The sequence below is a fragment of the Phyllostomus discolor genome, chromosome 9, assembly GCF_004126475.2.
Source record: "Phyllostomus discolor isolate MPI-MPIP mPhyDis1 chromosome 9, mPhyDis1.pri.v3, whole genome shotgun sequence".
Lineage (NCBI taxonomy): Eukaryota > Metazoa > Chordata > Mammalia > Chiroptera > Phyllostomidae > Phyllostomus > Phyllostomus discolor.
Window position 1 is genome coordinate 31,069,349 of NC_040911.2, and position 24,272 is coordinate 31,093,620.

Here is a 24,272-nt window from a genome sequence, read left to right on the forward strand (position 1 = left end):
ATATGTTGCTGGAAAATGGAAATGGTTGCCTTCTGGCTATGTTGCTGCTCTTTCTTTGAGGGAACTCTTCACGTATGATGTTTGCAACATTGGGAAGAGGAAGTAAAGCTGGGATATGACTGTGCCACAAACCAAGCTGACACAGTGATGGGACAGAGAGAGATGGGTGAGGCAGGGAAGGGAACTCAGGAGGTGACACTGGGGACAGAGGCTAGAAGCAAAGAGATACGGTGAGTACCCGTGGGAGGGGATTTGAAGCAGAAGTAGCAAGCAGGAGGGCAAACCGGGAGGGCTGGAATGAGATGGTATCAGCTAGGAATGTAGCAGGGTGGCGGATGGGGGCTAACAGAGGCGGAGGCCTGAGAGGAGGAGGTCAAGGCCGATAAAGCCCAAGGGCTCTGGAGGTTGGGGTAAACAGTTTATTCCTTCCAGGGGAGCAGGAAGTTGTTAAAAGGGTCTTACTAAGGGGTGAGAGGCTTTGATTTATCTTCTCAAATGATCACTCTGGCTGCTTTTGAGAGGATGAGCTATGGCAGAGTGGGGTTGGGGTGCTGGGGCAGGGGTGGCAAGAGTGACAGCTCCGACACAAGGCCAGGGCCTTTTGGTGACCCAGGTCAGAGATGACGCTGCCTTGATCAGGGGGTGGCAGTGGAGAGAAGCCGGCAGACCTGTAATACATTTTGGGGGTAAAATGGGTAACACTTGCTACATTTTTGAAAAACGGGATGGAATTACAGTGCCATTTACTGAAATGGGTAGAATTTATGGAGAACGCTTATAGGGGAGAAGCCCAAGGTTTAGGTCTGCACAGGAGATACTGCCATATAACTGATAAAAACAGGACCCTTTGAGAGTGAAAAAAGAATGATCAATTAAATTTTAAGCCAGGATAATGGGCATAAATCAAGACTGACTATCTCAAGTGGGCTATGTGGTCACCCTATCCATCAGGTATCAGTTCTTTTCATTTTGAAAATGACTTTTCATGTGCAGAGTGGCAGAATACGCCACATCGAAATGTGCCACGTTGGTGTAGGTTTATTCTGAGGTGAAGGTAAACTGAGAAGCAGCAGATAGAAAAGAAGTTCTCTGCCCTCCCCCTCTTTGTCTAAAAGCAGGACCTAAATCTGTGAAGGTGATCTCTCTCCCTTCTCCACCAAGGACAAAAGTTAATCATCACCAACAACTTCAGACCCTTATCAGTTTGGAGATGGTACAAGAAATCCACAGAACAAACTTTACTCACCAGCCTTTTTCTGCCATTAGTTTGCCATGTCTTTGCCTTTCCACAATTTGCTGCCTCTACAAATTCGAGGTCCTTTTTCTTTGCCTGTCATTTCCCTGAAAATGTATTGCTCCTTTCCTAAAATGCTATATAAGCCCAAATTTTAACCAAACCTTTGAGTCACTTATCTCGGGATACTCCCATGGGTTACGTGCGTAATACACATGTTAATAAACTTGTTTTTTCCCCTCTTGTTAATATTTTGTCAGTTGAACAGGGCCCTAGTCACAGAACGTGGGATGGTAGCAGGCAAAAGAATTTTCCATCCCCTACATATGAGAGTATCTTCTTTTGGTTATTGTAGCACTTTGTTACACAAAGATTCAGCTGGCGCCAGATCCCTTAACTCTTAGTGGAATCAAAGCCCCAAATTATATACATCTTTACCACTGATGTTGCATCTTAAAAAATGGGAAAGGAGATCTCAACATTGGAAGTTTTCTGCTAAAAATTAAGCTTTGCTAGTTTTCAGCTACATCCATAATATACAGGGTCCGGTAGAAGGCAGGCCTGCTTGGGTGTGGTTGGTAGCGTATGTGAATGTCTTGCATGAGATAGACAGCAATTTGGACAGTTCACCTAAAATGTCACATGGTGTACTTGAGTGTGATATTGTTATGTTACAGAATTACATGCTTATGATTTTGTAATCAAAGAATTTGTAATAAAGAACGGGCGCTATCTGTGCCGGGCCGTGTGTGTGTGTGTGTGTGTATGTGTACTTGTTAAGTACACTATATAATTATCCTTAAATTTAAAAGTGAACATAAAAGTCTTTTCCCACCACACATTAGTAATATGCATATATTTTCTGTTCCTCTTTAGAAGGTACCTTGGCAATTGGATTCTTTTTAGACAGATCCTCTCCTTCCCGAAGAGCCACCGGCGCGGTGATCCAGGCACGCTTTTGCCGCACTAAGTGGGTGTGTTTAGGAAGCAGCTTATCTTCATGTCTTGTGTTTAAGGCCTACGATGATACAATATTGCCATAAAATTATTAAGTACTTTAAGACATTAATATGGTATCCTGTAATTTACCAAAACTCTGAAGATAGCTGTGTAAAGTTCAAGGTATTAATTTCCCATTTCTTAACAGGCTTCATTTTCAAAGAGGCAATGCACACACTCCAGCACATTCTGCAGGAGTTCAACAGTTTGTCTCCAAACCAGTATAGCAGCCGGGCTCAGGTTCTATCAGTAAGAAAAGATTTTCCCAGGTTGAAGAGTTTAAAAGGTAAAGAATAATTTAGTGACCATACAAATGAACAAATTAAAATTCAGATAAGAGTTCTTTTCTTACTAGCTGAAAATAAACTTTAATTTTTCTGTGGTGGCTTATATTTTAAAAGTGAATTACTAAATGTTTTAAGACTAAATCTTAGTAACTTAATGACACCAAATTTGACTAAAACTGGTGAAAATGTCAGTTAATGAATTTATTTTTTTTAAGATTTTATTTTTAGAGAAAGGGTAAGGTAAGGGGAAACAGAAGGAGAGAAACATCACTGTGTGGTTGCCTCTCATGCACCCCCCACCGGGGACCTGGCCCACAATCCAGGTTTGTGCCCTGACTAGGAAGTGAACCAGCGACCCCTTGGTTCACAAGCTTGCACTCAATCCACTGAGCCACACCAGCAAGGGCTGAATTTATTGTTTTAATGATGGGGCAAACAATTAAATTGCCCATCTTCAGTTTTTAGAACCTTTAAGTGGAAATAATTCTATAAATTTTCAATTTGGTTTTAATAGATAATATGTATATTATCCAAGGAAAATTTCAACACATCTGACCTAGTTTCTTAAGATCAGAAATGATTACTCTACTAGGTTTATCATTTTACTCATTTTATATCTCTCTATACCCTGTGTTTTATTTAGAGATATTTACATTGGTCATCACTAGGTCATTGATTTTCTTCTTGGTTTTTAGTCGAAAGATTATTCTATAACTTAAAAAAAAACTAGGTAACAAAACATTAAATAACATTAACGTTTATGATGTAAAACTTCCTTCTATATTTTCATACTTCAGAGTATTCACTGTTAACAACCTGACAAATAAGTATCTTTTATGATCTTTTCTCATGACCGCACAGTTGTACATGTATAAAGGTTTTTTCCTATACAAATAGAATATACTATAGTTCTCATTCTGCCCCGTGATTTTTCACTCAGTACTTTCTCACAGACATTGTTGAATGTACCATAAATTGTTACATTGTTCTCTTGTTGGTGGACAGATTACTCCCCAAATGGTGCATTAACATCCCTTGATGTATGTTCCTGCACATACATCGTGTGAGGGGGCAGATCTGAGTCTAGGGGAGTGTGCGTTTCTAACCCGGCCGAGGCACGGCCTCACCGTCTTCCACGAAATGAAGCCTGTGTCCAAAAGACAGAAATAATTCCCTTGGTCCCTTACCTCTAAATGGAGTGCATTTCCAAAGTAAAAGCAGATCTGAAAAATAAAATTATTTATTGTTAAGTACAATTTATCACTCATTTCAGTTTAAATATTTTGATATTGAATAACCTAGGATAGTACAGATATTAAAAACAACAAAGAAAAGGTTTAACCACTACCATTCTCCTTTGTCCAAAGGAAGCAAATTTTAAATTTCCCCCTTGCCTCCTTGCCATGACCAGGGCTAACGAGAGGAATCTGCCCTCTTTTGGATTCCTAATGCCTTCTCCAGGAAACCTGGAATGCAGGCAATATCTGAAAAGCACAGCCCGAAATTCTCCTGTTGAAATCATGGCCAATCCCTCATGCTTTTCTCTTTACCTTGTGGTTTTCATTTCATGTTCTCGGGGAACCCACTTACCTTTCCTCAAGGCCTTTAGTGTGAGATGCCTCCCACCACCCTGTTGCCCATCACCCCCATGGGTCATGCCCATGACTACCCACACCCAGACTTCATTCTTCACCATCCTAGGTCCCACCAGCTCTTTTCTTTGGTTCTTATAAAGCACTGTCACATTTGGGACTTCCTCATTACACAGAACTAAATAGTTATGTTTACTCCAAAATCGGTATAATAAACCCCTATCCTGACTTTTGATTTTTTGCTTCACTTTTCTCTTGGCTTAATCCAAACCAGCACTTTCTAATATGGTGGCTGCAAGTGGCTCGTGACATTGCAGACCATGCTATTGCACAATGCTGGTATTAGATTATCGCCAGCCACTCAAAGATATTGTCGGTCACTCAGAGATCCCTCATTCTTTCGACTTTCTAATACTCCTGCCTCACTTTCCCCCAACTTTGTATGCCTAGCTATTAGTTATTCTCTTTGATTCTGACCCTGTAGTGACAACATCGTTGGAGAGGATTCATCACCACCCATACTCTCCAATAGCAGCTCCCTCCACAGGGTTGGTGTTGGTTTCTAGGGTGACCATACATTTCTGCTTTCCCAGGAGAATCTGGATGACACCTGAGGTGCAGGTGCATCCTCAGTTAGCAACCCTCTTATTCTCAAAAGTGTGCTCATTCAGATCATAAATTACACAATTGTCTTACCTTTGTCTCTCTTATTGCATCCCTATCACACATACTATATTCCAAACTTCCCAACTGCATCTAAACCTAATTACCTCCCAAAGGCCCCACCTCCAAATACTATCAAATTGAGACTTAAGACTTCTACATATGAATTTGGAAAGAACACATTTAGTCCATAATAATGTATAACAGAATTTTGCCCAATGAGATTATCAGGGGAGTCTGGAAAAAGTCATCCTCACTGATAAGAAGAGAAGTGGGTGCAAAGCTCCTCTCCACCTGCCCTGGACACTGTTCAGCAAGGATGTGCCTTTTGGAATGGCTACAGCCATCTGTGACCATGAGGACAAAGCTAATGAAATGGCAGAGAAGCCAAACTGAAACTCTAACATCTCTGAATTGCAGAAGTGGTTAACCTGGAGCCACCCCACCTCTCACCCATTTCTTTGGATATTCAATATTTTTTTTATTTAATCCACTTTTAGTTGGGTTTTGTTACTTATATCTGAAAGAGACTTAACTGATATGTCCACTTGGCATGGTTATTATGCAAATTAAAAGAAATAATGTGTGTTTTTATTGCAAATGTCTGGCACATAGTAGGCACTCAGTAAATAGAATTATGATGGTTTATCCTCAATTCCAAGACTTGCATTTTCCTCATCTTAAAATTTCTGGAATTTGGTTTTTATTCATTTCACTCATGCCTTCCATATGACACAATATGCTAAGTTATAGAATGTTCTGAGATGTTGGGGAGGTAGACAATAGATTGTGATAACAGTTGTAAAGAAAATTGAGGTGGGGGCAGGGTGGGAGAGAGTAATTTAGGATTCTGGGGAGGCTCTTAGAAGAGGGTGTGTCTGCAGAGACCCGAATGGAAGGAGGCAGCAAGTCAGAGAGAGCCCTGTGAAGGGAACAGCCAGGCCGCGGAGTGGGGACCACTGTGGGGTGATCAAGGTTGGTGCTGACAGAGGAAAGTGAGTCAATGTCACAGCTTGTGGGGTGACAGTAATCTTGTTTCTTTATCTAGTTGCTGGTTATGGGGTGTTTGGTTTGTGAAAATCCAGTAATTCAGCACACTTGTGATATGTGTACTTTTCTGTATGTTATACTAAAAAGTTACAAAAATCTGTGTGCATCTTAAAGCTGATGGCGTCTTGGAATCTATGTAATGGTGCTATTTGTTTTTTCAAAGCACCTACTGCAGTAGTTTGTTTTCACAGTCACTTAATAAGGCAGGATGGACTGAAATATATGGTCTACATCCACTGCACAAAAAACCCAAAAGAATTGTACTAACATTCTGTCAATTGTGGAATTATTTATTTGATTTGAAAAAGTTAAAAACTTAACTACTTTTTTCTAAAGTACGTAACTTGGATATTCCCTTGAGACTCTGTATCATGTAAAACACATTGCTAATTTAGAAAAGTGGTTCTCAACTAGAGATTTTGCATACTCCCAGTCCCTCACTAGGGATATTTGGTCATGTCTAGAGACGTTTTTGGTTGTCTAATAAAGGGTGGGGATGGGGATGGGGAGGTGAGAGCCACTGGCATCTAGTGGGTAGAGCCAGAGATGCTACAGGTCTACAATGCACGAGGCAGTCCTCCCCACACCGCTCCTCTCCCCAAAGCATTATCCGGTTCCAGAGGGCAAAGTGCCAAGGCTGAGAAATCCTGATTTAGACCACGCTTCTCTGATTGGAAATTACTGTAATAACTAGGGTCAGGAAGGTACTACAACTGCCACAGGACCATGAGGATTTATGTAAATTTCCAAACTGGAAATCTGCAGGCAATATAAGTGAAACCAGCGACACCCTCTGTCTCTGTCCTCCATTCCCACTCCTCCCCACTTCCCTTGGAGGATTTCCGGCTCTGTACATTTGAGTGGCCTCCTGTAGGGTTGCTGTAAATGAGTTTCAGCAAGATAATCACTAAGGTTTTTCCAAGTATGAAATCTGTAGCTCTTTTTTTCTCACAAGGAACTTGGTGATAGAAAACTTCATGTACAACATTACTTTAAGACTGAAGAGGCAAAGTAAGCTTTTAGTCTTTATCCAAAGACTGGAAGATGGACTGGATAAATCCTTCAAAAGCATTCCCAATTTACCAAAGTTTTCAAAATTAAAAAAAAATTCTATCCTTGAATCCCATGCATCTTGTAACCACTGGCCTTCCTGGTACCTGGCAAGAAAATAACCTGGTTTGGGAGGAGACATGAGGGAAGGTCAAAGGTCACTGCAAAAATACAATCAATCAATGCACTCTTTGTTCTCAAGGTCGGCACCTTTAATAATTACTTCCTGTTCCAAAGTCAACTACACATGTTTAAAACGCAGAATCCAGGAGGTCATACAAGGCAGTGGATGACAGCTCCTCCTGGCTGATGTGTCCTTGAAGAGAGAGTCTACAAAACTTCTTATTTTATGCTTAAAGTTGTAACTTATTTAGAAAATCTCAACTTAACAAATCCATCTTATAAGATGATTCACACATAGGTATGATTCATAGAGATGCCACACTCAATAGCCAACTCAAACAAATACATTTTTGTTTTCACAGCTGCTACTTTAGAAAAAAACTCAGCCAAGAAAAGCAGCATTTTGAACTTTGTTTTGAACTCTGAAGTTTAGATAGCAAAACTACATACTTTTTAATTTAGCTGATTTATCTTTATATTAATTTAGCTGATAAATCAATATATGATTTATCAAAATCTTTTACCTGCTCTTCAGATGTCTGGGCTAATCTTAATGCAAAAGATATGATTTTGGGGGAGTCATACTGAAATTAGATTTAAAGAGGAAGATATTTTCTTTGAAAGCATTTACTGCCTCAATGAATTTTAAAATACGGATTTAGCAATGCTGTGCTACAGATTAGTAGTTAGATCACGTATTTCTAACTTCAGGTTGAGTTTTGTGCAATCACGGACAGCTTCTATTTTGTCCTTTGGTAGAAGACACAAAGGAAAATAAACTGAAAGCCCGGAAAAGTCAACATTACTTTATTTAGTGTCGATATAAACTGAAAGCCCGGAAAAGTCAACATTACTTTATTTAGTGTCGATTTCTTTGGCCCCTAAAACATTTTTTTAAAAAAATCAGGTAAGTAGTTAATCGGACTTCTAACAAAGAGTTAAAAGTAAGCTTTTCAATATTAAATCTTCTTTTCTACTCTCAATTAATTTCTAATAGGGATGTTAACAGGGGTGCTCAAGCTTAAGTGGCATTAACCTGGTTAAAACCCAGGTTGCTGGCCCGACCCAGGAGTTTCTGACTCAGCAATTCTGGGGTGGCGTAGAAGAATCTGTATTTCTAACAAGCTTCCTGGTAATGCTGATGCTGCTGGTGCGGGATCTCTTTTGAAAACCAAAGTGTAAAATCACAGAGTGGGAAGAAAGGAAGGAAAGGAGAGAGAATGGCTAATTCGCACACTGAATAAGAAACACTTAATCAGAGAAACGTGCGAAACAACGGATTCTAGATCAGGAAATCCAGTAACTGAGTTATTCCCAACAATTACAAGATTTTTCTACCTTACCAATGATAATCAACTACAGCAGAATTGCTTTAAATAGTGTTTTCACTTGGTTCATATTGCTTCTTCTAGCTTGTTTTACTTGATCCTGAGCATTAAATTATTATTATTTTTTTTACTTATTGATTTTGGGGGCAGGCATCAATTTTGTTGCTCCACTTACTTACGCATTCATTGGCTGCTTCTTGTATGTGCCTTGACTGGGGATTGAACCCCCAAACTTGGCATATCTGGATGACGACCTAACCAACTGAGCAACCCCACCATGGCTGATCCAGAGCATTTTTGGGGAAAATATTTTACCATTTTATTAGTATTTTTTTGAATTCAGGAAAAATATAAGTAAATCTCTATAATTTATCTCATACAATTTGATAGACAAAAGTGATGGGCTGTTTCCACATTTTTGCTGCAATATACTCCTGGAAATTATACTAAACAAAAAATAGAATGAACAAAAACAGATAGACCCTCCAATTTAAGAAATGGAGAGCTTTGGATTGTCCTTTTTCACCGTTAGATGGCACTGGTTTGTCCATACCATAGACTGTGGTATAAATCCTGGTGTTCCAGCTCCCTTCATCCTATCACTACACTTTGCATGTGATAAAAATCTCAATAAATTTTTAAAATAACTTGAAATAAACAAAAATAGTGCAATATCATCTGTGCTATTCATCTGTTAATACTTTAATATAAACTTCACTAAGAAAATAATCTTTCATTATATATAAAGCATGTCTGAAAGTGTTATATAAGTCTTTACAATTTGTGGCACATTAACACACAGAAAAAAAGCTGTGATTAAGAAATGCTCAAGTTGATTTAAAGCTCCTTAATAATTTTAACTAAGGTTTCTGATTTTTAGTACAATTTGACAGTTTTAAAAATACCAATTCCTATTTAATATACAATTTCTTTCCATGTTAATATCTGCATACTTCATTCATGAATAAACTGTGTTTGCAAAATTTCAGTGGGTAATGGTCACTCTTAGACTGTCTCATAATGAGATTAATGGGAAGTTTCTATCAGTACATATTTCTGGATCTCAGACTTGGGTATTTAAATTTAGCTTACCAGGTACTTCTAACAATTGGGGAGCATTCAGAACAAAAATTCTCATGTCTTTTTGTAAACTACTTTCTCTAGGTTTGTAATTATAGAAACTTGCATTAAGACTTGCCATTTTTAGATTACCTATTAATTTTTAAAAACAAAACAAATGTGAAATTGTGCATTCTAAAATTCCTGGATATAACTGATTATTCTTATAGGCCTCGATATTTATCATCTAATTTATACTTGAACTTATTCTAAAATCTGTCATCAGGCTGCATATTAGAACATTGTATAACTACGATTTTATTGTTGATTTCTGGGTTGAACTATGGCTTCCTCCAAAAAGATAAGTTGGAGTTTGAACCCCCAGTGCTCAGTATGTGACCTTATTAGGAAACTGGGTTTTTGCAGAGTCGACCAAACTGAGGTCATTAGTGTGAGCCCAGTGTGGTCAGTGTCTTTATGAAAAGGGGATACTAGACACAGACTCGGACTTGCACAGAGGGAAGACAATAGGAAGAGACACAGGGAGAATGCCACGCAAAGACAGAGGACTGGAGTGATGCAACTGCAAGGCAAGATACGCCAGAGAATGCTGGAAAACCACCGAACACTAGGAAGAGACAAGGAAGGGAACCTAGATGTATTGGAGGGAGCATGGCCCTGCCAACACCTTGATTTCAGCCTTCTAGCATCTAGAACTATAAAACAACACATTTCTGCTGTTTTAAGCTATTCAATTCTTGGTACTATGTTTCAGCAGCCCTAGCAAACTAACACACTAGTAGATGTCACTGTTCACAGTACAATCTGCTCTCATTGAATCCTTAAAATGTGGTTTGATTTTAAAGGACAAGCTTCATTAGTCCCAGGCAAAATTGAGACAAGCATTAAAAAAAACTCTCCTTTGAGTGCCCTCTTTAGCAGCCTGGTGAAGCTTATGGACCCTTTCTCAGAATGTTTTTAAATTTATAAAATAATATTTAAGAAGCCACTGGATTATGAATGAATTCAATTATGTTGAAATACTTCTCAGAATTTAAAAAAACCACCATAGCTGTGATACAGTGATATCATGCACTTCATTAGCAACATATTATCTAGTAAGATCTAGTGGAAAGTCTGTTAGTGACAAGAATAAATGGTATTTTGAGATAACGATTGTATGATGTGAATTCTATTGTGACAAAGTCACAGGTACTGTTAATGCTATTGCAGTATCTTTCCTACACTTATAATTTAAAGAAATGCTAGTTTTAGTTACAAGTTAGTGAAAATAGACATGTAATTTAATCTCAGCCCTGTCTAAGGATGCTCTGAATTTTATCTGTGGACCATTTAGGAGTTGGTAGATCTAAAGTAAAGAACTCTTGAAAAGATTCTCTACCTTCATTCACAAAATTATCTTTTTTCCATTTAGATGGAATTAGTCTATATGGCTGTGGTAGGTATGTGCGTATCACTCAACAGCTCCTGGTGTGTTTTTCTGAACTGCAGAAGGAAGCTGAACCACACATCAGATTCTCTTGCAGCTAAGGTTCTGAACATGATTTGGGTTCAGCCAATCAGTACTTACGTGAGTGTGAAAGGAGGAAGCAAAGCAGAAGCCCTGTGTCTACTGTTTTTTGCTAGCAAGCTTGGATGTGGATGTAGCTGGATTTTTGAGGCAGTCTTATTATGGCGCTTGTGTCCACCACTAGATTCATGGGTGCCAAGAGGCAGGGTACAGGTATATTTAGTTGGTATGGTTCCTGGCAGTTGTGGCATGGTTCTGGGAGCTGGCAGCAACAGTATCCTAATTCACGACAGGTCCAGTACTGTGACAGTGGCAGTGTTTCCGGTTCAAAGGAGAGGCAGCCCCTCCCCGAGTACTTGGGTCCTGCTGGGTGGCTTTGAGGTCATTACTGATAGCACACACCACAGTCTGTTTCCTCGATCCTCCCTACACTTATGTAATCAACATAATGTCCTGAAATAAATCTCTTGTTTCAACTAGCTAGAGAGAATTGTTATCTGCAACTGAACTCTGACCCATACAGACTACAATTTATTTTCCCCTCTACAATAGACCTATTTCCTTAAGAAGCAGTTCTATCAGATGAGTTTACTATACATATGGCCCCTGACTTAACAATGGTTCAACTTGACGATGGTGCGAATGTGATAAACATCTGTAGACACCATCCTTCAAATTTTGAATTTTGATCTTTTCCCGGGCTAGCAATATGTGACAGATATTCTCTTGTGATGCTGGGCAGCAGCCGTGATTAGCCATGCCATTTCAAAGGCAAACAACCAATACTCTACAGTGTATAGTCATGCCCACATATTGATGGTTTGGTCCACAATGGACCACATATATATGATGGCAGTTTTATGCAATTATAATGGGTTATAGGCAAAAAAGTTTGTTTGCAACGTTGGAAGAAAAGGCTGATGACGATATTGAATCTATTGCGAGCTCTGGGTGGTTTAAACAGAAGAGGCTCAGCATGCTGTCCGCCTGCAATGTGCCCCCACACATGCAAGCACACACACTTGTGCACAGACTCACTTCCCTTCCCTCCATTTCCCTTTCGTTCTTTCCTCCCAGTCCTGTTCCTCCCTCTCTCCTCCCCAATCCCTTCTTTCATAATTTCTCATCTCAGGCTTAGTTTTCTGGGTCTCTTTGGATCTCTGCTCTCCCCGTCTCTCCTCTTCTTCTTCCTGCCTACCCCTCCTGATGTCCACTTCCTGTCCAGAGTTATCACCCTAGCAGCACTCTTGACGCCCAAAGCACACATACACATACTTTTTTTTATACTGTACCCCCTTAGATACACAAAAACCATTCTGTTCAGAATTCTGCTCTGCTTCGGCTAATTATAATCACTTTTTTAAGGAGCAATCATTGCCAGATTACAATAAAAATATTAAATTGCTAAAGTGAAAAATATGCTTATTTTAGCCCTAGCTGGTGTGGCTCAGTGGATTGAGCACCCATCTGCAAACCAAAGGGTCTCCAGTGCTATTCCCAGTCAAGGCACATGCCTGGCTTTCAGGCCTTGGTCCCCAGTTTGGGGCACGTGCGGGGCAACCACACATGGATGTTTCTCTCTCTCTCTTTCTCCCTCCCTTCTCCTCTCTCTAAATAAAATCTTTAAAAAAGTATGCTTATTTCAAAACACCAACATTGTGAACTTTAAGTGAAAACTATCTTTGTGTGGGTGATTTTGAAAACGTTGCTTGAACAAAAAGCTTATTAAACAAAAAAAGTACTTTTAAGACTTTTTTTGCAGTCTAATAATACAGGTATTTGTGCGGTTTCTCTGGTTCAGTGACGTGCAGCGGTGCACCTGGGGAAGCGTGGAAAACATGAGAGAACCTGGAAGGAGGCATGCCTGCTGCCTCTATTTGCCTCCATGTTTCCGCAGAAGACTCCAAACAAAGCTACAGATCTCCAGGGAAGGGGTTCCCCGCTCCTGGGTCCGCTACACCCGCAGATCATTGGTAGAAAAAGGCGTAGGACTTTGGGTATGGCAAGAACTGAAATGTGGAAAGGTTCCAATCCACCCAACTCAGCCCCAGCAGTTTTCCCGAAGCCCCAGGGATCGAGCTCACCATTGCCTGCCCATCCCTTTCCCACCTCCAGGCACATAGAAGGAAAGCCAAGCGGGTGGGGATGGCTCCAGCGGCAGCGGGCGGGTCGGGACGCGAGCCCGGCGCCCGCCGATGCCCTGGCCTGCCCGGGCTCCGTGTTCCGCTTGGCACACTTACCAGAAGAAGCAGCAGGACGCCCTCCGCGTTCCGCGCCATCGCGCCCCCGTCCCCGCCGCGCCCAGGCCTCCGGCCGCCCGTTCCGCTCCGCGCCACCGCCCAGGCTGGGTCCCTGCGAGCACGCGCCCGGCTCCTCCCCAGCGCCTGCAGCCCCCTCCCCGCCCCGCCTCCCCTCGCCCGCGGCGCCCGCGCGGCCGCCCAGAGGCCGGGTTCCAAGTGCGTGAGCCCCAGGAAAGCCGAGCCTGGGTCGTGGGAGCTGCTGGCGCTGGGGTGGGGAATTAGCACAAGAAGGAGGCTCGAGGCGCCTCCCGCCCCTGTCGTACACGCACCTGGGACCGTGACGTCCCCGTTTGGGGACTTTGCGTGCAGGCCCCGCCCCGCCGTACTCTCCTTCCCGATCCCCTCCTCCCAGGAGAGTGGACAGAACTCTGGGCGCGCAGGCAGGGCTCGGCCCCGGGGCAGACCTCACTTTCTGCGGTGGAGAGCTGCGGTGTCCCGTGAGCTGGCCTGGCCGCCCGAGGCCGCGAAAGGCCCAGGGCTTTGTAAATGGGCTCGGACCCAGAACTCAGGTGGCGCGAAGAAAGACGCGTGACGTGGGAACCCGCGTCCTCACTGAATACGTGGCGCGTGGGGCCCACCTTCAGGGAGCAGAAGTTCTGGAGCAGGATTTCAGGTGGCTATCTCCGCTAAGGTTTCTCATCTGTTCCGCAAGGACCCTTAACTGTACCCGACAGGTTTGCAGTTTCTTTGGCCGAAGGGGAAATTTATTAGAAAAATTAGAGGATCTAAACGGACAGTTCCGTGACCCCTTTAAACTAGACTCGATTAGGACAAAACTGTAAAGGTGTTAAGGGGAAAGGTACACTCTTCGATACGATTTACAAAATCTCTTACACAAAGCATAAGTAGAGGTCGAAATCCCCGCTCCAATAGTTACTAGCTGTTTGACCTGGGCAATCTTTCTGTGGCCTGCTTTCCCGATCTGTCAAATTGGATTAATAGCTCTCAACACGGGGCTCTTCTAAAAATCGAATCAGAAAATCTCTGTGAAGCACTCTGCAGTGTGTAGTGCGTAAGGGTGTTAGTATAACGATACTTATTATTGCAAAAGTAAATGTTAATTTGAACTCTTCTTAAAAATCAAAAACACTAGCATTAGCACCAGATTAGGAAATTTATAAGAAAGGTTTAACTATTGATGTTGGGGTAATGGAACAACCTATAAAAGTTTAAAGGGTTGATTTGCTACTAGAAAAATTTAGCCAAAATAGCAGAATTCCTTCTGTGGTCAAAAGTGCCTTCATCTCCGCTCCCCCAGGATCTCCTACCCTTCTCTCTCTAGTTCAGGTCTTCCCCAGCCATCAAGGACCAGCCCCTCTTTGAGTTGAGAGGGCCGCATTCTTCTCTGTTTGTTTAGGGCTTAACTCCTGAGTGGCTGCGTTGGTGGTGAAGGTAGCTGAGGAGTTAGTGTCTAGGAAGGGTGTATGCTTAGCTTACTATTCTGTTTCCAGTGCCTAGAACAGTGCTGAGTGTCAGGGGTATGGAGTTCAATCTGGAGGGAGGTATGTCTTCTAGTTTCCCTTCCTTCCTCCAGAGCCAGACATGGGTGGTAGCACACTTTGGTGATAATTCTCCTTCCCCACCATGCTGGGAAAGCTAATTTAACCAGGCAGGCTTTTTTCTGAACACTTTCACAAGTCATTCCAGGAAACTATACATAAGTCCTATCCAAAGTTAGTGCTCTTGCAAGTGAGTCTTGTAGACAAGTATTTATGCCTCATTATCAAGACTTTGGCTTCTGTTTAACAATGAGGATAATTGCAGGTTCCAGAACGAGAAATAGGTAATAAGAATTTTATTTTTGTTCGGCTATTCACCTTCCTTAGAGGCTGTCAAAGTCAGTTTTGGGATAGCATACCTTCTATAAGACATTTATCCCAAGGCTTTGAGAGAAGGTGTCACTATATGCACCATCCAGTGCCATAGTGTGTCATTCTGGAATTAGTTCCTCTTTAAAAATTCTGAAACTTCTGACACAGTGAGTTGAAGAGACTTGTGGAAGGTCAAATGATACACAGCTAGTTCTCTGGCTCATGGCGTTTCTGCTCGGATGAGAGTAAATCTGGTTCATAAATCCCTGTGCACAAAAACATATGTGGCTGTTACCAACAAAGGATTAATTATTGCTTTAAAACAAGTGGAAGTGTTAGCAAGATATGAAAGGTTTAACTTATAGGTTTTCCCTTTAAATTACATAAACATTATGGTAAATGTACTTTTCTTAAGAAACATAATGCATGAGTTCAAGATATATTTTGTGCAAACAGTTGGCTTTAATATCTACACATATCAAAAATATCTACCTGAGTTATATTTCCTAGAATATTTTGCTGAATTCATACATACACATGGGTGAGAATAAGTTTCGAGTGATTAGCTTGTTAGTACCATCCCTGAATATTATCTCAAACATAAAAATTTTAAAAAGTTTTCACAAAGACTAACAAAAATTAATGTGTCTCTTATCTACTATCATGGCCTCCTTACTCCCAATTCCAGCATTTATAAGTCAACATTTCTTGGCTAATGATTTGATAGATGGCTGATATTTGATTCCACTGAAAATCCTAGTGAGTATAGGAACTAAATCTGGTTGCTACCCTATGAAACACCCTAGAAGCAAATGATAGAAATGTGTGGCTGTTAAAATATAAAAAAAATTGTTTATTGTGTCCTGGAGGCTTACTCATAGAAAGCTGATTAATAAAGCAGGTGTGGACACAGAATGAACATGAACTATCCCTAGATGACATGAGAAGGGCAAGGAAAGGAGGAATCTGTTTTCACTCATGTATTCCTTCATTTATTCAACATTAAGTTTGTTCCTGTTCAATAAATATTTAATTTTTGTTTTGTTGGGGATACAAAGATAATGTTTCTTAATTCAAAGAAACAAAAATAGATCTTTGTGAAATAGATCTTACATTATGAAATAATATATCTTTAGCTACTTGTAAACTATTATAAATGCGGTGGTAGAAATATATGTGGGATATAATGTAATCATGAGGAAGGGGGTCCCAGACCCACACTTTGAACCATGAGATTAGAGGAAGTGTTTTGGGGGGCCAGGGGAGTGGGGTGGCGTGGTGAGCTGATTCTTCAGAGAAGAGTAATTGTGAAGGAGACGTTGAACTTGCCAGGGCAGAGTAAGTCAAAACATAGACACTGTTGGCTAAGAGTCAGGGATTTCAGATTTCGTGAAAAAGTTTTTTTTTAAAAAGTATTATTTTCACCTTACTGACACTGAAAGGGAAGTCAGAAGTAAAAGTGTTCCTGTGTGTATGTGTGTGACAATTGAATTTGAGGTATTACAGCGATTTTAATGAGAAAAGTCTAGTAAGTAGTTTGAAATGAGAAGAACACAGTTGCAGATTGAGGTAGGAGGCAGAAACAGTCACCTAATTTTCTGTTTTTCTGGCTGTTCTTTCTGAAGTCATTTCTTATTGTCTGCCTACATGTTGAACGCACATGCCTTTTGAGTTTTTTCCTTCTTCTTACTTGGTACCAAGCATGAATCTGTAGTCACTCCTATTGGACAAATCTATCACCGCTTTCTCTCCCAATCCTCAAACATGTAACATTACCATTCGGGAATTTCATAGGGACCTCAAACGACCATTATAATTTCATAAGGATATCAAACTCATCATACTGACAGAAAAGATTTCTTTACCCCTCCACACCTCTCCAGCGCTATCTTCTTACTTCCTCATAGGCCTTGTCAATTCTGTTACCCAAGCCAGGAGCCTGAGCAGCACCTTCAATTATTTTTTTCCCACACTCTCCATACCCAGTCACCTGCCCTTTCCTCTATTCCCTGCTCCCTGCAGCCCTGTCAGGGTGACTCACACGCCTGTCTACCAGCAATCACACTGTGGCATGTGGTTCTTTCTTCTGTGTCTGCTACTCCACCCATCCACCCATCCCTCTTTCTCAAGAGTGTTAATACTTTGAAAGCAGAGGTCATATCACATTCATAGTGGGTCCAACCCCTTATATCAAACACATATTAGATGTCCAATAAACATTTGTTGAAACAAGCCCACATACTGGAAGGAATTAAATATAAATAAAAAGTAGTATTGTAAGGGAAGGTGTTTGGCATATCCACTGTGGATGGCATGTTAGAGGTGGGTCTGGTCAGAAAATGTGGGTCTGGGCTTGTGTGTATGTGTACATGCCTATATGCACACATGAGTGTACATGTGTCAGTTTGTACATGTGTGCTTTCTCCAACCACATTGAAGCCAGGGGCAGGAGAAGAATAATGGTTGGTGGGTGTGAGTCAGGGTTGGGGAGTGTTAAAGGTGTAAGTTCCAGGATGTACATGGACTTGAGTGTGGCAGAAGAAATGGACAGGGCAATGCTGGAGGAGTTCAGGGGCCAGCTAAGAAGACAGTGTATTATATCAGGTATGGAGAAGTGGAAGATGATTTTTCTTCCCTTTAATCTGGAGAAGGAGAATGGTTACTTTTCACAGAAACCAAGGCAAGAGCAACATCACAGACTAGGAGTCAGGATGTTGAGATTCTCATGGAGTCTCCAGTTAGATGAACCAAGAGTCGCCTCCACCTTAGGCAGTGAGAGAGGAGCCTCAGCCAACTTGGCTGGGGGATGTCCTCTTGTGATAACAGGGTGGGAAAAACTTTGTTGCCTTTCTGAGCTAGAACTAACAGAGTAATAATGGAAGTCCAGTAGACTGTAAGCCCTATGGTCTATCACAGAAAAGCCAGCATACTTTTAATGAACAGTCACACACTTTGGGGACAACCGTAGTCAGCCGTGAGATCATAGCCACAGACCAGCACCCTGCAAGCATGAGGAAGCCTTGTGCAGTGAGTCAGGTGTCTGCCTGAGCCATTCCCCATGGGCTCCTCGTGAGTCACTGTGAGAACTGGTCGCTTGGATGCAAAGTCCCTGAACCAAAATGGCTTAAGGAGATTGTTAACTTTGTTCATGGAACAGAAGAAAATTAGGAGAAGATACTATAGGTGCAAAATAGAATTTGGCTCAGCAAAGAAAACAGAGTTGTCTGTTCTTGGTTCTAAGTAGAGTGCTGAACACATCTTAAGAGATTTTTAAAAAATAAATCATACTGGTTTTAAAAGGTGATAAGACTGTAGTAATGCTGGATCAAGATGTATACAAAGTAGCAATTATCTTGATTATCTCGGAAACCTTAGCAAGACTTTGATGTCCCTACTGACTAATGCCTAAAATTCTTTAGCTGGAGGCTCTCACATTGCTTGCATATTACTGGAAGTAACTGACTAACATTGCATGTTATCAGTTACTTATATCACAGCATGACACGGCTAATGTACCAGGCACACTCCACCTCAGTGCATTTGTACTCCCTGTTTCTTTTCCCTAGAAGGTTCTGCTCCAGACAAATACAAAGTTTACTCCCTCGCTGCTAACTCCCCCCCAGATACTACTTTATCAGTGAGGCCTTCTCTGACCACCCATTTAACCATTGTGACGACTCCCACCCCCAGAGCGCTCCCCACCTTCTTTCCCTGCTTCATTTTTTCTTCGTGGCACATCACGATCTACAAGACTGGGTGTTTACTTATTTATTATCTGTTGCCATTCACTAGAACATAAACTGCATGAGGGCTGGGGTTTTTCTCTGTGGGCTGCTATGTATCTAGCACCTAAAACAGTGCCTGATTCATTGAAGGTCTTCAGTAGATATTATTTGAATGTGTGAATAAATGAATAAGTGAATACTTTTATACATTTTCAAGGTTATTTTGGAGGATAGGTTGTGTGTGTGTGTGTAAAATGAGGATAAAGGGGAAAAGGGCAAGATAATATTTTATGCCTGGAAGGACGAGAGTAAATGTCACCGCACCGGGGCGGGGTGTGCTGGGAGGCCTGGTTCACTATGGGTAGCATCCCCTCCCTCACCATTGCCTGAACAGAATAAAGTGGCAGGAGTTCAGAGGCCTGTGGAGAACATTTCTGTGTTCCTCCTCTTCATTAAGGCTCTTTTCTTTACAGGGGGAACAAGTGTGAAACCATAAACTCTATGAAAAATCCCCATTCCCTCCGGAGTTGAACAAAGGAAGCATTCATTAGGGGAGCGTGACTCTTGGGAATGTCAATTTTATCTATCCAACGCCATTTTCAGAACGAATCCCTGGCTTTGGTTTCAGCCTAGGATTTGTTATGGGAATTCTTGGAAAGATAAGGGAGATAGCAGTGGCTGGGGCAGAGACGTTGGGAGTGTTTGGTTGCTAACAGCAGCCCCGAACTGGAATTTGGTGCTGGCAGGACAGGATTCGCAGGTTTACAGCAGACACAGGAGTGTTTACTCAGGGTGTCAGACAGAAACCATCACGCTGACCCCATGTGACTAATGACCTGGGGAGATACACAGAAAAAAACCCCTTAGAAGACAGTAAAGAGTGCTGGTTTCTTGGCAGTTCTTTTGCACGAAGACAAGTGACATTCTTAGGAAAAACAAGGGAGTAAAATAGGAGCAATGTGATAGCTTTGGAGAGCAATCGTGGAAGCAAAATACTGGAAGCAAAATACTGGCATTAAAGATCTTTTCAGAATGATTTGAAATAATGACTTTAGCAGAGAGAAGTATCATCTCAAAAGTAAATAACATTTTCCATTTCAAAGTAAAAACAAGGATTCAATGATATTCAGGTACTCATTTTAATTTACTTTCAGAATCTGTTTTGGTTTTTTATTTCAGTACCATACCAGTCAATGTAGTAATCTGTTAATCAATTTGTGAATTATTTACTTGTTACAGTGATTAGAGCACATTTAAAGTTATTCAGTGATGATGACGCTCACTCACATGTTTGGCATCCCCTTCGGACGGAGACAGGGTGGGTTCCAGCCCGGCGAGCAGAGCTTGAGTGGGAACTTGTCCACTAGCCTGTGGTCTGTCACCGGTGTCCTGCACACAAAATATCGGGGATCACTACTCTGGAGGACAAACTTGTAAGAGCCCTGCTGGCCAAAAGTCACAATGTTGTTATTTTTGAATCCCAAATTAGATATTTTGAATGGCAAATAATTTCTATGTGGTTACTTTACTTTTATATCGAAAGTAATGGAAAATCTTTGAATATGATGAATAGTAATGTAACTCACTTTCATTCATACACACTCAGGGAACTGGGTGCTGAAGTAGTTTGCAGATGTAAAGAAGAAAATCAAAATGTCTCTAGTGATTGAGCATTTCAGGAAAATGTTTGTTTCTAAACCTGTTTTGTTTGAGCTGTAATTCTTTTTCTTTTTGCAGTGGGCCTTTCATAACTTCATCTAGTTCCTACTGAAAATAGAGATTTTTACTGGACAGAAGTATATTCAAATATTAGGCAAACCAGTGAGGCAGAACTTTGAAACAATGAAGGTTATGGGGTAAGAAAAATACAGTATTTTTCTTTTTAGCCTTTTAAGGTAGAAATTATTTTTCTTCCTACCTAAAACAAAGAGAAGAAGATTGCTCCTGATCATTTAGTTCTAACCATCACAGTGACCCCTACCAGCTTGTTTGAGGATAGTTGGCTTTAAAGATTTTTTAAAAATTATAATATTCATTATGAACATTACTATATTTCTGAAAGCAGACCTCTTATTTCTCTAGGCAGTTGTCTGTTAATTTACTGTAACTTTTTTTTTCCCAGCTGAACCTGAATAACATCATACCTTTGGAGAGTCACACCTGTTTCATGCAGAATCAGCTATTACCATACAGGTCAGTCAGCAGTGACTTCTCGTGACTAATTCTCCCATGGGTGTGAAAGAGGAAGGGAGTGTATCACTGTACTTTTTTCTTAACTTTGGGATTAGAAAATTCATCTGAAATAATCAGTAAATTTGATGACAACAAGTTAAGCAGAGCAGTATTACCAGGAGCTTACTTTGTTGAACTCTGTAAGCTCCATGTGAAAACTCATGTGATGAATTGCTCTATGGCTCAGAAGTGTCCTTGTGAGTTTCCATTGTGTGGCACCGTGGGGGAATCAGTCTAAGCCTCAGAATTTTCAATAATTGGAATCTTAAGTTCACAGAGTATGATTTATTGTTATTTATACTTTGGGTTTTCACTCTAGAGGTATGTATGAATAAACCATCTAAAACAAACAAAAAATAGAGGAAGATCGGGGCTTCTTGGTTGTCAGGAATAACAAGAGGGTGGAAGTTCTATAGAATATGTTGCTTTACTTTTATTTCTTAGAGACTAGATGCATTCGGTCGTTTGGTCAGAATGGGAAACCTGAGTCCCTGGTGTGCTCTGTGGTCTTGCAGGGACAGAGGCCAGATATGGGATGTGAGCAACCCTGGGAAGTGTCGGTGCGCCAAATACTCCATCTCCTGACCGGCGACCTAGTGATAGAAAAATGTCACTTTGCTTTCTGAGTCAGCAGATATTTACTCCAAGGAGGAGTAACAAAGTGCTTTGTGTGATTTATACTTTATTATGAGTGAATTTATCAAATAATTAAAACATTTATCTAGTTATGGTCACATTTTTAAAGGAAGCAGGACATAGTGATTATGAAAACATTAGGCAGATCATGTCCTAGAAATAAGGTAAAAATACCTGCAAAGATAAAGACAAACTTCACTTCCTTTCATTTTATATTGGATTAAGTAGCTTTTGCAACTAAATCTCTGTTCACTTTGCCAGAAACTTGGCACTACAGATCATGTAGAAACTGAACATAAAGCATGGTCATTTTTTTCTGTGGTGCAATAATTGCTATTTTAGTAACATCACCTAATATTTGTGTCCTACTGGAGGCTGGGACAATAGCATAATTTCTGTCATGCTTATTTTCGAGTAAATTTCCCCCCCGCCCCCAAAGCCACCCCGCTGCTCTAGTCTACTTGGTGGAAATAGCATAATCAGAACTCATGGGGGAAAAAAGCCTCCCACTCTGCCCTTTTCCAAGGAAGCTCAGCTGAAAATTGCAGATTCTCATCAGTGTGGCTTTTTATCTCTATTTGCTTGTATATTCTGAGGAATTTCCAATGCAGAATAGACTAGGCAGAACAAGTCTGTGGCTAAAGCAGAAGATTAGTAAAAAAGAAAAATCACAGTTGCAGCCTGCAGTTGCAGAAAGAGAACTAGCCTAGTCAGTTGCTAACTCTGCCTTTGATCAAGTCACTTTTTAGCCTGTTTTCTCAGCTTCTGTAAAACAAGGCTTTGGATCAGGTAATATAGGTGTTTTGAGTTTGTGTATTTTCAGTTGTTTGGAGGTCAGTACTCTTAACTTTGAGTTGAGTTCATCTTGCAAATTTAAATTATAAATTATGAAGAGGTACAAAGAGGTTAAGTAACTTGCCCAAAGACACACCGCTAGTAAGAGGTGGAGGTGAGATTTGAATTCAAGTACTTTGTCTCCAAAGACAACTCTTAACCATTAACTTAAAACACAGAATTAAAAAAATAAACCAAACAAAAAATATTTCAAGTTTATCTTTTGTTAATCATTAAAATGTATTTAACATACCATTATTTTGTCACTTTTCATTATTTTTTAATTTAATCTTTATTGTATTTTTTCATTACCATTTAGTTCCTTTATAACCCAGAAATCACTATACTGATGTTCATGTCCCTGAGTCCTTTTTCCTTTTTGTTCAATCACTCTACTCCCTAATCTCCCCACCCCCTAGCTGTTATCTGCTCTCCATCTATGAGATTGCCACATTTTTTCTTGTTAGTTCAGTTTGTTCATTAGATTCCACGATGAGTGAAATCAAAAGGTATTTGCCTTTCTCTGACTGGCTAAATGTTCTCCAGGTCCATCCATACTATTGCAAAGGGTAAAATTTTCTTCTTTTATGGCCAGGTAGTAGTTGTTTTATCCACTCATCTACGGATAGACACTTGGGCTGCTTCCATATCTTGGCAATTGTAAATAACCCTACAATTAACATAGGGTGCTTATGTTCTTTTGCATTAGTGTTTTGGGTTCCTTTGGATATATTCCCAGAGGTAGGGTAGCTGGGTTAAAAGGCAGATCCATTTTAAATTTTTTGAGGTATCTCTATACTGCTTTCCACAGTATATGCATCAATCTGTATTTCCACCAACAGTGCCAACATGTTCCCCTTTCTCCACATGATCTCCATCACTTGTTTGTTGACTTATTGATGATGGCCATTCTGACAAGTGTGAGATGATATCTTGTGGTTTTAACTTGCATTTTTCTGATGATTAGTGATGTTGAGCATCTTTTCATATGTCTATTGGCCATCTGTATGTCCTCTTTGGTGAAGTGTCTATTCAGGACCTTTGCCCATTATTTAATTAGGTTGTTAGTTTTTCTTGGTGTCAAGTTTTGTAAGTTCTTTATAAATTTTGGATATTAACCCCTTATTAGATATATTGATGAATATGTGCTCCTATTCCATGGGTTGTCTTTTTGTTGTTTTTGATGATTTCCTTTGTTGTGCAAAAACTTTTAAGTTTGATGAAGTCCCATTTGTTTATTTGTCCTTTTGTTTGCCTTGCCTGGGGAGATATGCCCAAAAAATTTTGCTGTGAGCAGTGTCTGAGATTTGGCTGCTTATGTTTTCTCTTAGGATTTTTATGGTTTTGGGTTTAACACTTAAGGCTTTGATCTATTTTGAATTTGTTCTTGTGTGTAGTGTAAAAAGGTGGTCTAGTTTCATTTTTCTGCATGTATCTGTCCAGTTTTCCCAAAACCATTTATTGATAAACTGTCTTTATCCCATTGTTTGTGTTTGCTTCCTGTCTAATATTAATTAACTATAAAGGTTTGGATTTATTTCTGGGCTATTTTGTTCTGTTGATCTATGTGTCTGTTTTTATGCCATACCAGACTGTTATGATTACTATGGCCATATAGTATAGTTCAATACTAGATAGCATGATTTCTCCACCTTTGTTCTTCTTTCTCAGGATTGCTATTGCTATGTGGGGCCTTTTGTGGTTTCATATAAATATTTGAAATATTTGTTCTGTGAAATACAGCATTGAAATCTGTAGAAAAATTACATTGAATCTATAGATTGCTTTGTGTAGTATGGACATTTTAGTACACTGGAA

General features: G+C 40.4%; 1 protein-coding gene and 1 long non-coding RNA gene across 4 annotated transcripts in view; one reads left to right on the forward strand and one right to left on the reverse strand.

Moving 5' to 3' along the window:
- The window catches only part of DSG2 (desmoglein 2), a 39,639-nt gene extending 26,160 nt beyond the window's left edge, over nt 1-13,479 (reverse strand). The window contains exons 1-3 of the mRNA XM_028524351.2: nt 13,157-13,479; nt 3,708-3,743; nt 2,118-2,252 (exon numbers count right to left, since the gene is read on the reverse strand). Of these exons, the coding sequence (XP_028380152.1) occupies nt 2,118-2,252; nt 3,708-3,743; nt 13,157-13,195 (210 nt within the window). The 5' untranslated portion in view covers nt 13,196-13,479. The remainder of the gene's footprint in view (nt 1-2,117; nt 2,253-3,707; nt 3,744-13,156) is intronic.
- Nucleotides 13,473-24,272, forward strand: part of LOC118496684 — a 45,574-nt gene continuing 34,774 nt past the window's right edge. For 2 of the 3 annotated variants that reach the window (XR_004899239.1, XR_004899240.1), the window contains exons 1-2: nt 20,490-20,608; nt 20,875-20,945. This is a non-coding gene — a long non-coding RNA (uncharacterized LOC118496684). Of the gene's footprint in view, nt 13,830-20,489; nt 20,609-20,874; nt 20,946-24,272 lie in introns of those variants that run through there. The other variant, XR_004899241.1, reaches the window with a different exon arrangement.